Source organism: Cucumis melo, chromosome 12 (assembly GCF_025177605.1).
Source record: "Cucumis melo cultivar AY chromosome 12, USDA_Cmelo_AY_1.0, whole genome shotgun sequence".
NCBI lineage: Eukaryota > Viridiplantae > Streptophyta > Magnoliopsida > Cucurbitales > Cucurbitaceae > Cucumis > Cucumis melo.
Window position 1 is genome coordinate 17,924,302 of NC_066868.1, and position 15,246 is coordinate 17,939,547.

Here is a 15,246-nt window from a genome sequence, read left to right on the forward strand (position 1 = left end):
ATATTGCGTGAGATGCCAGAACTTACGAGTTTGGATAGGGCGTTATTGCAAAGGCATCTTTTGTCTCGTATGGACGACCTTCGGGGTTTCGTACTCATGCCTGAGGATGAGAGGGAGGGATTTTGTAGAGTCCTCCTACAAGACATAGAGAGATAGTTTATGTTTCTACTGACCTGGGTTGCTTATTATTTCCTTACGTTTTTTTCTGTATGATGTTGACTATTTATGCATTTCCTATTGTCAAGAACTTATTTTTCTCTTTGGTAATGTTTATTTTAAATTAAGAAAAATAGTCACAATTTTCCAAAAGCGTTATAACGGCTATTTATATAGGTTTAAAATTGGATGACTTCGCTATCGCCGATTAGAAATATTCAATTAATTTTTTTTATCTTTCTAAAAAATTAATTGTAATAAATTTCTCACAATATATTCACAAATTTATTTTAATTTGGGCAACTGTATGTATTAACTTAATAACATTACACATATAACAAATAAAATAGGAGAATAAGACGGATTCGAGGGTTTCGTAAAAAAGTATGCAATAATATTTACAATTTAATTTAAAAATATTATACCACATAAAAAATTAATTAACCCAACCCATTTAACAATTTCCCTAAATAAAATTTATCACAACATCCTCATAAACCTACCCACATAACCCTTCCCCCAAACACATTTTATCATAAAATTCCCATAAAACTACCAACCTAATCCTTCCCCCAAACACATCTTATCATAAAATCCCTATTAATCCTCCCCACCTAACTCTTCCCTCAAACACATTTTATCATAAAATCCCCATTAACTCTTCCCACCTAACCCTTCCCCCAAACACATTTTATCATAAAATCATCATTAACTCTTCCCACCTAACCCTTCCCCCAAACACAAACACATGTTATCATAAAACTATCTTTTTAAACCCTTCCCCCAAACAAGAGTTATGATAAAACTAGGTTTAACTTAACACTAGTTTTATCTTAACACTAACCCTTCCATAAATCAACTCTTCTCCCAAACGCACCCTACATGTGTACAAATCTGGGGTTATCCGAACTATATAACAATCTTAGTGACGATTTCGATTAGACGAATCGAGAAGAAGAAATTTGACGATTCTCAAAACCAGTGGGCTGTTTTCAAATCCCTAAAGTGAAAGTGTGCTGCTTTGTACAATTTTCCAAAAACTTAACTTTGTAATTCCTCACGATTTGCGTATTTGCAACAATTTTGTAATCGAATATTTAAGACAAATATCTAACACACAAGATTATAAAACTTGATGGAGGTTGACAAACAAGGGAAATGGCCTCGGGAAAGTGCCAACTGCCGGCTAACAATTCTTCCGGGGTTCAGCCCCATACTTCCCCACTTTCTCTTCCACGATTCCAACCTTGATCTCCAAATCCTACCCCTCCCTCCAAAGCTATGTCAATCGCTCTGTCTTCTTCCTCTTCGGCAGTTTTTGCTATCTCCTCCGTTGAATTGAAGCCAAGCAACACCAAGAATGTTACCTCCTTCAGAATACCCACTTCCTTCTCTGCACGCCCTTTAATTTCCAGGTAACGCCTACACGGATTTTATCAGCTTCATTGATTGTCGTATCTTGTGTTTCTGTGAATGTTTCTTAGTGAGCTGAGAAGGGTTTTTTTCCAGGATTCAGTTTTGGGGTTGATTTCGGAATTTCTAAGCTCAATTTCGTTTTCTTTCTTTGAAAAATTGTCGAGGTGAATGATTGGTTTTGTCATTTTTATCATTTTCCCCCATCAATTGGGATTGTTGATGTAGAAAATCATGTCGGGTTATGGCAACTGTTCTAAAGGAAGATGAGGAAAAAGTAGTTTTGGAGGAATCATTCCCTCCCAAGGCTTCTCCTGTTCAAGACGGGGAAGGAGGCAGTGGCCAAGGACCACAAAGTTCATCATCCAATGGCTTGGATAAATGGATCATTAAGCTTGAACAATCTATTAATGTTCTTCTCACGGTAATATCAGTCCACTGTTCTATGCTTGTGCTTAATTGGTTCTGCAATACTTGAGATGTTGTAGCGTGACTCTTTATTAATGTTTCTAGGATTCGGTAATCAAAATTCTTGATGCATTTTACCACGATAGACACTACGCAAGGTTCTTTGTGTTGGAAACTATTGCAAGGGTTCCCTATTTTGGTGAGCTTTTAATTACTTCATGTCTACCACTTTGTTAACACCTTGTTGATTTCTTCCTTGAAACAGAGGTGTTTCGTTTGGTATCTCATCATCCAGATTTTATTTTTCTGATTTCAGATTCAGTTAATCAAATGAATTTAGTAAACATCCATTTGCAGATTTGTTTTTGAAAATTTCTTTTGGATTTTGAGATCCTAAACACATTCTCGAAAACAGTGGAAAAATAAAATATAACTTTGATTTTCATCTAATCCCTTGTTTTCAAATTTGTGTTTTTAGATCACTAACCAAATATTGCTCCCTACTCAATAATGGTAAAGTCTGTTATCTGAATGCAGTGTGGCGGGCTAAAAAAACAATTTTATGTCACCTAATGAAGAACATTCTCATTAGCACAAAAATGGGCTCTTTAATAAATATGTAGATTGATGATTAATTTAAAATAATTGGTTCTGCTACTATTTTAATTTTGGAAGCCAGATTGTACAGCTTCTGTGGATGTTTAGTTGAGGATGAGTACAGTAGTGTCTCGTTTGTAGTTGTTTCTAATATCTCCCTTTAAAATTGCAGCGTTTGTGTCAGTTCTTCATATGTACGAAAGTTTTGGGTGGTGGAGAAGAGCAGATTATCTGAAAGTTCATTTTGCTGAGAGCTGGAATGAGATGCATCACTTGCTGATCATGGAGGTACTAATTATCTTGCATTATTTCATCCTGGTTAGAGTTGGAAGTATTCTCTTTTCTGTTTGCTGGTATGTTGAAGGACTGTATTGGTGATAGATGAAGGCTCTGTAGGACTTCGTCTTTCCTACACAATTTTCCTTTCCAACTATCTTGTGGACTGTTTTACTTTGTGAACCCATTTAGACATTAAATTATTGAATACATTAACTCATTTTCTGACTTGAGTGCAGGAACTGGGGGGCAACGATTGGTGGTTTGATCGTTTTCTTGCTCAACATATTGCTGTTGCTTATTACTTTATGACAGTATTTATGTACATGATTAGCCCAAGAATGGCATGTAAGTATTGTTGGAGCTGATAGATAAAACTGCTTATACACTCTTTCTTGCATCCTCTTGTGGGCTTGTTCAGTTCCCTCTTTTAACTGTAAGAAGTTACCATGAAAATAGAGAATTGAGTTATCTTTCCTTAGTAAAACTTACAAAGGAATTAAAATGTGAATTGCAGTTTGGCATCCGTTTTAGTGTATAACTATAATAAGTGGCTAGCTACTTTGGGACACATTTCTACTTCGATGTCCTTTTAACTTCTTCAAGTGTTTTGTATTAAACTTCTAATGGCATATTTCTCTGCAGATCACTTTTCTGAATGTGTTGAAAGCCATGCATTTTCAACTTATGATAAATTTTTAAAGGCCGAAGGAGGTATGTTTGTTGTGATCTCGATCGTTTTCTAGTTAACATTACATTTCATTTGGGAATATAGTTCTGATGTGTTCCATTCCTCTTGTTTATCTATAGAGGAGTTAAAAAAACAGCCTGCTCCTGAGGTTGCCGTGAAGTATTACACTGAAGGAGATTTGTACTTATTTGGTAAATTCCATCTTTCTTACCACATGCACAGCCCTTTTGTTCCAAGTCAAACTGACTAACAAATTGACTTCATTTAGATGAATTTCAAACTTCGAGAGCTCCCAAATCACGAAGACCGAAAATAGGTAAAATTTGAAATCTGGTTTAGTTACTCTACTTCATAGTGCAAATGTCAGCACTAGTACAGCCATGAAGGCATGACTTAAACAAGAAAATGTTTTTCCCCTAAAAAGGGTTCACTAAAATAAGAGGAGTAGAGGCACAAATCATGTCTATGCGGTTCTAGTTCTTTTCTTTTCTTTTCTTTTTCATTGAAGTTCAAGTTTCTTCGGTTTACTAAAAGAGCCCTCAAATCTCTGGATGATAATATAATACGTTATGGTTGATGTTGGTGGTAGATGGTCCTATTGTGCACGTGTTTTCTGTGTTTGAAAGTTTGCTTTGACCAAATATTAATATGAGGTTATGTTTGGAAGTAATTTTGAAATGAATAAAGCAGTTTTTCATGTTTAAGATCACTGAAAAATGTATCTTTAATCTTTGAAAATCACTTCAATATTTGATTTGATTTCCCTTCGTTATTCTAGAAAGCTTGTACGATGTTTTCGTGAACATCAGAGATGATGAAGCTGAGCATTGTAAGACGATGAGAGCCTGTCAATCACATGGGAATCTCCGGTCGCCACATTCTTATTCAGAGAGCTGCCCTGAAGATGATGAGCCACTCTGCAACTTAGCTGAAGCAGATTGTGAAGGCATTGTAGACTGTATAAAGAAATCCATTACTTCTTCCCCTCCGGTAAAGCAAAAGCTATGATATATATACATAGAAAGAAAATGTAAGTTCGCTTAGATATAGCAAATATCTCTGTCACATTCATTCGGGAGAAAAAAATCTAAGGTCCACACGTAGATCACTTGATGATATTATTAAAGGTGACGATGCGCCTATCTTTGTAATAAAGTGGTTATAGTGATCAGAGTTTCAAAATTCTAATGGTATGCAAGTGCCCAGGAAAAAGTGACTTTTCTATTTCACTATTGAACCTTCTAGACTCTTTTGGGACTTTGAGTTGGTTATTATAGTCGGTGTTTGACGTGCATATTATTCTAGTTTGAATTATAATATTGAAAGATTGGCAAAAATAAAACACTTTTGGTTTTCGTTTTTAAAAGTAGCACACTTTTTTAAAACTCGTAAAACTATTTTTCTCGGTCCTCAAGTGAAATCAACTATCAAGATTTTTCTAAAATATTAAAAATTTTCAACTTATCGATTGTTTGGGTTTTTTTATGCGTCTTGCTAGACATTAGATCGAGTGTCTATCATATTTCAAATCTTTTCAAATCTTATTTTATTTCTTTTTATCTTTTCAAAAAATTTATGGATCTTAGTTCATCGGAGCAAAATTGTAATGAGAAATCTTTAAAAAATTGATAATTTTATGAATAAAAAAAATATTAGAATTTATGTGTTAAAACTCGTAGTTTGTAATTTAAAATTATATTTTATTCAATAAATTGATTATTAAGAACTTATTACCGAAAATTGAATACTATGATGTTGAATTCAATAAACTAAGGTTCTAAGTTTATCTAGTGACTTGAATTTTATTTAAAGACTATCTAGTGATTTGAACTTTATTTAAAGACATAAATGTGGATCAGGTCTGAGTATATAAGCCTAAATGGTCTATAGTATATGAATAAGATTGAACGCTTTATTTTGGGATACTACAGTTGTGATTCGCTTTGTACTTAGCACAAGGGGCCCCACCCCGCCCGAGAGGGATTCGATTTATAGGTTGATCTTAAACCAATTGTTCAATAGTAGATCAATGAGACTAAAGGAGTAATAGTCTCGAGGTAAAATGGTATTTTGATTCAGTCGAGATTACGATTAACTTGTGAAGGATTAACTTACTAATCATGGTTATATCAGGTAGACACAAATATATCTATGTGAAAGAAGTGCAACTATAGGATTTTGGTGAAATCACCTATCAGTTAATGAATGTTGATTAGCTCGGTCAAAAAAAGTTTAACCAATTAATCTTGGATTATTGGGTTAGTTCGAAAAGTTCGAATTAGGTAAAGCGAGAGAATAACCGACAAATAAATGTAATATAGTCATTGGTTATCAATTTGAGATAGAGCTTTTATGTTTAACATGATTTTAATATAAAAAATATGAATGCAGATTCATACTCAAAGCTCAAAATGATGGAAATGGTCAAAGTGGTAAAAAGTCAAAAGGTCGATTTTTTACTTTGAAAAGTCAAGCTTTGACCAGCTTTATATTCAAATGTGATTTGAATTTCCGAAAAATGAATGTAGATTCATGCTTGGGAGATCGAACTTAGTCAAGATGGACAAAATGGTAAAAAGTCAAAATATTGACTTTTAACTTGAAAAACTCAGTTTGACTTTGACTTGAATGGTCAAATGACCATATTCTCCTTGGAACTAACACTTAGTGAGACAAGTGCCTAAATCGGATGTAAACACTTTCGAATTGAGTGTTCCACTGATAGTTAATGGAATGTTAGGTGTTGAGATTTGGTGAACTAATTATATGCATTTTTGCATGTAATTATGTTATAAATAGATAACACTTCAAATGAGAAAAGACCTTTGGTAATTTTTGTAATTTTGACGGACAAAATAAACCTAAAATCAATTTCTCTCTCAACTCTCAACCCTAAATCACACCTCCAATTTCTCTCTCAATTTCTTTGATTGTCGAATCTCGAATCTCACAATCATGTTCTAAGTTTAGATAATAGCAGGTCAACACTAGTGGTGGTCTAGAGTTCGTGTTCTTGAGGAGATTATTAGAATGAGAAACTTCAAAGGTATGACTTTGTATTAACCTTAATTTCAGTTAATTAAAGTAATCGATGCAAATTAATTTCTAAATGGTTTAGATGCATTTAGGATAAAATTTAATTATCCTAATTCCGTTGCGCATATCTATATCAAAAAAGTTAGTTAAGGTTTGGGAAGATTTGAAAAATTGTTAATCTCAAATCTTTATTTAACATTTTCCAAATCTTAACTAACTTTTTTAAAAAAAAAAAAAATCGAAAATGTAGATTTAAGCAAAATTTTCAAACAACTCTTCTTTTTCTATAATCTTTCTCAATATTATACTGAATCTTAATTAAATTTGTCCATATCTAATTTTTTTTTATACAATTTTTTTGTTCACTTTCTCAATTATTTATTCTAGTTTATGTGTTACATAATTAAGTTGACAAAATTATCACATAAATCTTGTTTACAACATCATTTTTATATAAAACTAGGCAAGACTATAATAGAAAATTTTAACGATAATTAGGTAAAAGATTTAGTTGATCTTGGTTCATTCCAGATAAAACTATACCGAGAAAATCCAAAATTATCAATTTTTAGGCTTTCTTGGTACAATTTTGCTCGAGATGAATCGAGATTATCAAGTTTTTAGGTTTCTCAGTACAATTTTGTCCAAGATGAATCAAGATCCATAATTTTTTAAAAAAGATAAAAAAAAAATTAGTTAAGGTTTGGTCTAAGAGTTGGGAAGATTTGAATAATTTTTTTGAAAAGATAAAAAAATTAAATAAGATTTGGAAAGATTTGAATGTGGTAAAATATCTCGGTCTAATGTCTACCAAGGTGCACCGAAATAACCCAAAACAATTGATAAGTTTGAAAATTTAAATATTTTAGGAAAATCTCGGTAGTCAATTTGTCTAAGATGGATCGAGAAAAAATGTTTTACAAGTTTTAACAAAACGTGCTACTTTTAGAAACGAAAACTAAAAGTGTGCTTCTTTTGCCTCTTTCCCTTATTGTATGTTTAAGTTGTAGGTTAATTAAGGGCCTTTTACATGTTTGGTAAAATAAATTTAAAAATTTAGGCTAAGAGCACAAACTTATTTTCTTTTACAAATATTAAAAAAAAAAAAAAAAAAAAAGTCCAACCCATATGATACACTTGGTATACCTTGATAGACCACTTATACATATTTGATACACTAGATAAACTACCATTTTGATACATTTGATACACTAATGATATCCATTTTGATACATTTAATAAAATAATGATGTTCATTTTGATACACGTGATATACATGAGATATAATATGATTTAAATTTATATTAATTTTATTTTAATTAATATAAATTTAATTCATCAATGAGAGTTATTCTACTTTGGTGGAGGAAAAGGAAGGGAGTTATTTGATAACTTCCACCTCCATCCCTCTTAAATGGTTAAGATACTAAGAGATTTTTTTATGAATTTTCACTTCCATCCTCTGTTTTCAAAATTTCTCTTCTCTGCAAAATCTCTCAAAAATTTTCCTTCACCAAATCAATATCACAAAAGCTCACAATTTTCTGTGTGATTTTCATCTTGAGACTAACAAGGAAGATTTTGTGGCGTTCATGGGAGGAATCTACAAAGGTTATATTTGTTTTTTCCTTACATCCTTACAAAAAGCATATTGAGTTTTTTTCCTTCTGAATTTTGTGGTTTTTCAAATTGAATTCTATTTGCATGATGTTCATATGCTTCTGCTATGGGAATTCCATTCCTTCATTAGAAGACAACAATTAGGTTTCTAGATGTTTAAACACCTAGATAAGAAGACCCGCTTAGATCTTGGTCGCTTGGTTAGCTAGTCGCCTAGATTAAGGACGCCCAAATTGGTGGGCGCCTAGTTGGTGTGGAAGCCTAAAAAGAATGCCTAGACTGCAAGACACCTAACTGCAAAATAGAAAACTTATTAGGTAAAGGTTGAGTCGTTAATCATGACCTCTTTAAGACATTTAACGACTCTGCTTGGAGTGCAAACTATTCTTGATTATCCACTTTGTCCCTATGATAAAACAATCAGAATACTCGATTGGAGTTGCACCAAGATCAATTGGAAAACCAATACTTTGGAATGACTTTGCTTGAAAACTAAAAAGGGAGAAGAAGTATTTAAGAGAATTTCGTAAGACATGAGTTTTTTGGATGGATCAAATGAGACAGAGAAAGACTTTTTATAGCGATAGGTTTTGTAATGTCTGGTTAATTGAGCACTAATGCATGAGATTTGTAACGCTTCAACTGTCGTAATGCTTTAACAGTCATATCAAAGTGTAATGTTTCTACACGTTACTACAAAATCTCAACCTATCATGATCTCATCGTCTCACTAGTTTCAACGCCTCAAAGAAAAACTTGAAAAATTGTTGGAATTTGTGTCCTAAAACTCATACTTGTTATTTGATTTAATAAAATTTATTATTGAATGTTATAATCTTAAAACCAATAAATTTAAGGTCCCGAAGCTATTTACTAGTTTGTCATATATACTTGAGTTTTATGTAAAGACATAAAAATGGATTAAGTTCAAGTTAATAGCTCAAATAGTCTATAGTATATGAATAAGGTTGAGCGCCTTATTCTAGATGAACATTATGGATGCAGCCCGCTCCGTAATTAGTACAAACGATATAATCCTGAATCGTTTATGTAGAGACATGGGAGTGGGGGTGTCCTACGTAAATGGTTTACATAAGACTGGAACCACGAAATAGTCACTTTTAGTTATAACACCGTAAACTATAAACTGACTATTTCATTTATGATGACCTAGGTAACTTGATCTTAATCCTGAGCTAACTATGAACTTCTGTTCATTCGGTAGTATCCTTAGATCTGCATAGGTGAGGGCAGCTCAACATCGCTGGCCCAATAAGCCTCCCATTTCAGGGGTAAGACCGAGTGGATAGCTAGGGACATAGGGTACAGGATAGAATTCACTCCTACCCACTTCTGAGATAGTAGATAGGTTATTCCCTTAAGAACTAAATCCAAGTCTTGAACAATGGACCCCACTTTCTCATTGGTCCGAGAAGGATTCTAGTTTATAGGCTGGACCTTAAACCAATTGTTCAATAGTGGATCAGTGGGTCTTAAGGAGGAAGATGTAATCTCGGGGGTAAAACGGTATTTTGACCCAACCAAGATTACGAACAACCTGTGAAGGATCAACTTATCCATTATGGTTATATCAGGTGGACAGAAATATATCTATAGTGAGGGGAGTGCAACTGAGAGTCTTTAGTGGAATGACTCTTTAGTTAGCGAATGTTGATTAACTTTGGTCTAAAAGAGTTTAGCCAGTTAATCTCAAATTGTTGGAGCCCATGATCTATAGGTCCATTAGGTTCCCCTACTAGCTCATATGGATTCAACTAAGAACAAGAATGTTAAAGTAATTCGAATTGTTCGAATAAAGATAAAGAGAGAGAAACCGACAAATATATAAGATATAAGTCAGTAAAAATAAACTTTAAGTTTTGTGTTTTAATATGATTTAAACAAATATGAATATAGATTCATATTTAAAAGCTTGAAAAGTTTAGAGAACAGTAAAAAAAAAAACAACATGTTGATTTTGAACTTTGACCGAATTTATTTTCAAATATGATTTGAATTTTAGAGAAATGAATACGGATTCATACTCGGGAGGTCAGAATTAGTCAAGACGGGAAAATTAGTAAAAAGTCAAAAAATTGACTTTTGACTAAGAAAAGTCAAAGTTTGACTTTGACTAAAGTTGGTCAAATGATCAAAATGCCCCTTTGGTTAACTACTCTATTAACGGTTAATGGGAAATGTGACAATTAATTGTGAATTTGAAGCTACTAATCCCATTGATAATTAATGGATTAATGAGGTGTTGAACTTATATGAAATAATATTGCATGTAATTTGCATGATTTCATATAAAATTTCTCATTACCGAATGAGAAAATGGATGTGTTTTTTTTTTTTTTTGCTCTTGTAACACCTAAACGATTGACTCCCTTCTCTCTCAAAAAATTCTCTTTGCATAACCGAGTCCCACAACTCCGTTCTTGGTCCTGAGCATAGTGGGTCAACTTGGTGGTTGTCCTAGCTCGTGTTTTTCAGGCAGTGGAGAAGCATTGAATTAAAGAAGAGGTTCTGAACTACAAAGGTAAGAACATCGTTTACCTTCCTCCCTCTTCGTTTAGGTCCATCGCATAGCATGTGCATGTTAGCTTCTAAATCGTTTAGATGCATATATAGTAAAGCATGATCTTTATCTTCTGCTGCTGCATGTCTCTGCTTGGTTTTTTGTTTTTTCATCAAAAATAATTTTATTAATTAGAGATAAAATAAATATTTAATAAAAATAATATTTTATTCCTTACCTCATCTCATCTGAATTGACGACAGTACGCTTGAAGATATCAACAAATCTACATTTGTCTATCTTCTCACCCCCTCTAAAAACATGAGTATCCATCAGTTAGCGGAAGACTCAAAGTGGTACTTTGTTAGCGGGAGGATTGCTAGGAGTTCGCGAACAAAATCTCACATTGATTAAAGAAGGGAATGTATACCTAAAGTGAATAATATCATACCATCGTAGAGATATGTGGTGGGTCTGTTGACCTTAACACTAATAAAAAGAAAGAATAAAATTGAAAAATAACAAAATTACATTAAATTATCAAATAAAATATATTTAGATGGCGTTTGAGGCAAGAAGTGAGTTATCATAGTTTGGGGATTATAATAGTCTAAGGGTTATAATAGTTTGAGGATTATAATAGTTTGTGTTTGGGGTACAAAGTCTTATAGTCTAGGTTATTATAGTTTGTGTTTGAGGTGCAGACTATTATAGTTTGTGTTATTATAATCTATGTTTGAGGTGAATTATTATAGTTTGTGTTATTATAATCTGTATTTGGGGTGTGGAAACTATTATAATTTGGATTTTCACTACTCTTTTTTTGGCATACATATATATTGTACATGAAACATTTTTCCTTAAATTGATTTTATCAAACCTGATTAATTAGGATGTTTATTTAATAAATTTAGCTTCAAACTTGTTTTTTCACTACCGTGAGCAGCTGATTGGTGCAAAAACAATGAATTGGACAGAGGAAGGGTCATCAAACATAAATGCTAAAAACATAACTCAAATAATAATATTTTTTTATGAAAAACAATAATTAGTGATAAAAAAATCGTTGTTACATAAGTTAACGAATTTAATTCATATGTCATGAGAGTATTGGGCTAATGGTAATTTATGTCCGCTTGGTGAGCATGAGATCACCTTTGAGAATTTTGTAAAGATAAAAAGGGAAAAGGGAACTAAGAATATTTAAATGCTACTTTAATTAATTAAATTCACATATTTATTTATACTATTTTAGTTTTCAAAATTTCTGTTTAAACTTCTAAACATTATATGTTTTACTTAGACTATAAGTGTGAGGCCCAAATCCAAAAAAGGGAGTCCTTTTGAATAAGAGATGCACCAAGGAGTGAGATGATCCTTCTAAAATGAAAATAATGATTATTCTAAAGATAAAGTTCAATGAGAGAAGGAAGTCGCGTTTAAGATAAGGCGATGGAGAGAGAGTTTTTGTGGCAAAGAAGTTCTATCGTAAGAAGATTTAGGCAAGCTGGTGAAGTATCAAGAAGCGAAGCCAGAAGAAAAGTGGACGATTCTAGTCTGTGGCGAGAAAGAGAAGGCGAGGAAGAAGAAGGCAAAAAAAAGAGTTTAGTTTCTCAAAAAAGAGAACGCGAGGAAGAATGTAGCTTCACGAGAAGATAAGTTTAACTTTCCGAGGGAATGTCTAATCTTGAGTTGACCATTGGCTTACTTGTCGAGCTTGAATTTGACTTCATGGTGCAACAAGGTGGTAAAGGCGACACGTGTAAAGTTGTAATTCGAAACTGACACATAAAGAAAGTAACCGGTTCAAAGGATTAGTATAAATAGGGATGAAGGCCCTAAGAGAAGTGTTGTTATGGAGATTTTGCTGAGAGAGTGCAAGAAGTTGACTTGCTACTAAGGGAGTACTAGGCGAGGAGAGACATTTGGGGAAGAAGAGAATCAGAAATTTGTGTGAGTGGATTTTATAAAAGAAAGAAGTGTTTGAAAACATTCTATAAAAGAAAGAAGTGTTTGAAAACATTCTTTTCGAGTCTTATGACATACTTATGTTAACGCGTTAATATATGATATTGTTGTTGATATTGATGTTGTTTATTGAAAAGAAAGTTCTAAACTAATGTTTTTTTAAAATTTCTGTGTGATGAAATGACAATTTCTAAAAAATGCATGAGACTTGATAAAGTTTGAAAGGAGATGATTTTTGTACCCTATGCAACGTAATGCCTTATACTTACTATGTGATATGGGATAAGATGCTATATTCTTGCTGTGTGATTTGGAATGAAATGCTTCATTCATACTATGTTATCTTGAATAGGATGTCCCATACTTGCTCTATGTTCTGTGTGGGATGCTTTATCATTGTTGTGTGATCTGGGATAAGATACTTTATTCTTGCTGTGTGATCTGAAAGAGAATGCTCTATGCATGTTGTGTGATCTTGAATAGGATGTCTCATACTTGTTGTGTGTTCTGTTATGGGATGTCATTTGCTTGTTGTGTGATTTGGCATTGGAAGACATGTTATGCGCAATGATACCAATGGAACTTGCTAAATGCTTTGAGATTACTCCACATTGCTGTAACTTGACAAAAGAGTGTGTAAACAATTGAGCTGAGAAAATGATACAATGATGTAACTAAATACGCAAAACGGTTTTGCGAGATGATCATACAATGTGATATGAAATATGACAAATGATTTAAAAGAAATATTTTGTGAGTGGCCTTCTTAAACTAAACACTCCTGCATGAGTGACCTTCTTAAGTTAAACACTCCTGCGTGAGTGATTTGTAAACTAAATGTTTTGTTAGTATTTTCTTAATACTCTTTATGAGTATGAGTTATGTATAACACGTTTTGTACCTCTTTATGTTATTACTATTGTTGTTATTGTTTGAAAAGAGAAAACTACTGCTTTCTATGTGTTGATTGTGATGAATGTGTGTAAACCATTAGCCTTAGTCCTATCAAGTGAGTAGTGATTACAGTGGTGTGCACATAATGTGAATGACGTTGTGTGGATGATCAGTGCAACAAGAAATGAATTAGGCAACTTCGCAGATGCTGTGGATAGAGTGAACATCATAGTAGAACAATCAGAAGATACTGGCGAGAGTGAATCGTAGTATGCTTGGCGATGGGAAGGATTTATGTTCTTGGTAGAAAGGAATAAGAGAAGCTAATGTAAGATTTCAGTGATTTATGAAACGAGGCGTTGGAAGACGCATTTGAGAAATGAAAATGAATCTGTGCTTGACTTGTATAGCTAAAAAAGTTTTCTAAAATCTTCACTTAATAAATATTTGACTTACGTGTTTAACTTTTCCTTCCTTAGGTGTTCAGACGTTGAGGCCAAGTAAGGAAAGGTAAAATGGATTGTGACGCGGGAAAGCTGATCAAGTTATTCGTCTTTGAATGGTTTAAAGTTATTATGTTTAGAGAGGGTTGCATCCCAGTTTTGTGTGTGAGATGAGTCTTATCTTTGAGATGAGTTGCTAGGCGATCAAGGAGAAGGACAAGGAAGTGATTCATATACTACTAGATACCTTGACATGGAGAGTAGCATCCTAGTGGATAAAGAAGGCGGGGAACTTAGAGCTTAGGTTTTATTTTTATGCCTTGTGAGAAAAGAAAGGTACTTGTAAAGTATAAGATTAAGTAATAAAAGTAGAGTTGTGTTTTTTATTTTCCGATATGTTGTGTTTATATATCTCTGTGGTGCTTATCGCTTAGTACCTAAAGAGTTTAAGTGGTGAAGGCTAGGCAATTAGGCTAAGCTAGATGTTTAAGTGTTTTCCGCTGTTCTGAATTGTAAAGATCTCCCAAGTTCAAAGTTGGATCATTGCGTCGGAGATTGATTTGAGAAGTTCTACTTACTAGACATTCAACTTGTTATCTCGTAGAGAGGTAAGCGTTGGCTGTCTAAGCGGCACGCCTCCTTTTGGTCACGTGAAGTGGCTAGTGGGGCGGGTCGTGACAATAAGTTTGGTCATTTAACTTAAAATAATCTCGATTCTAATACGATAGTAATATTACTAATATTCTTTAAAACTTTGGAAAATTGTTATTTTCCTTTTTAAACTTTTGAATTTGTTCTAGAAAATATCATTTAACTTTAAACTTATTTCAAATTAAAAGATGGAAGTTGATTTGTTGGTCAAGTTGGTGTTAAATATCCATTGTCTTGGTAATTTTCATAAATGATATTAGAATCTTTTAAATTTTCAATGTTACTCAAAATTTCATCCAATTTTTAATTAAATGAAATCTTTAAAGATATATATATATATATATAGATACATACATACATACATACATACATACATATACATATAGATACATATATCTATATATATGTATGTGTATATATATATGTGTGTGTGTGTGTGTATATATCTGTCTATCTATGTATGTATGTATATATATGAACAAATTTCATTAGATGATTTTTCTTATGACATAATTAAAATTTGTAAGATATATAATAAACCCTTACAAGGAATGATGAATAGTAACAGAGGA

The 15,246-nt window shown here is 32.8% G+C and overlaps 1 protein-coding gene across 1 annotated transcript; it reads left to right on the forward strand.

Annotated features, from left to right (window-relative positions):
- Positions 1–1,290: 1,290 nt before the first annotated feature.
- Positions 1,291–4,778, forward strand: LOC103498237 (ubiquinol oxidase 4, chloroplastic/chromoplastic-like). The gene is made up of 9 exons (XM_008460764.3): positions 1,291–1,571; positions 1,798–1,993; positions 2,083–2,176; positions 2,747–2,862; positions 3,090–3,198; positions 3,496–3,564; positions 3,661–3,732; positions 3,810–3,857; positions 4,320–4,778. Exons 1-9 carry the CDS (start codon positions 1,438–1,440, stop codon positions 4,547–4,549), a joined length of 1,068 nt encoding a protein of 355 aa, XP_008458986.1. The 5' UTR covers positions 1,291–1,437; the 3' UTR covers positions 4,550–4,778.
- The last annotated feature ends 10,468 nt before the right edge of the window (positions 4,779–15,246 follow it).

Bases quoted from the DNA above. Each gene is read 5' to 3' on its own strand.
- LOC103498237 (XM_008460764.3), top strand. From the start codon at position 1,438: ATGTCAATCGCTCTGTCTTCTTCCTCTTCGGCAGTTTTTGCTATCTCC. The intron at 1,572-1,797 runs GTAACGCCTACA...TTGTTGATGTAG, and splicing joins GCACGCCCTTTAATTTCCAG to AAAATCATGTCGGGTTATGG. The intron at 3,199-3,495 runs GTAAGTATTGTT...ATTTCTCTGCAG, and splicing joins GATTAGCCCAAGAATGGCAT to ATCACTTTTCTGAATGTGTT.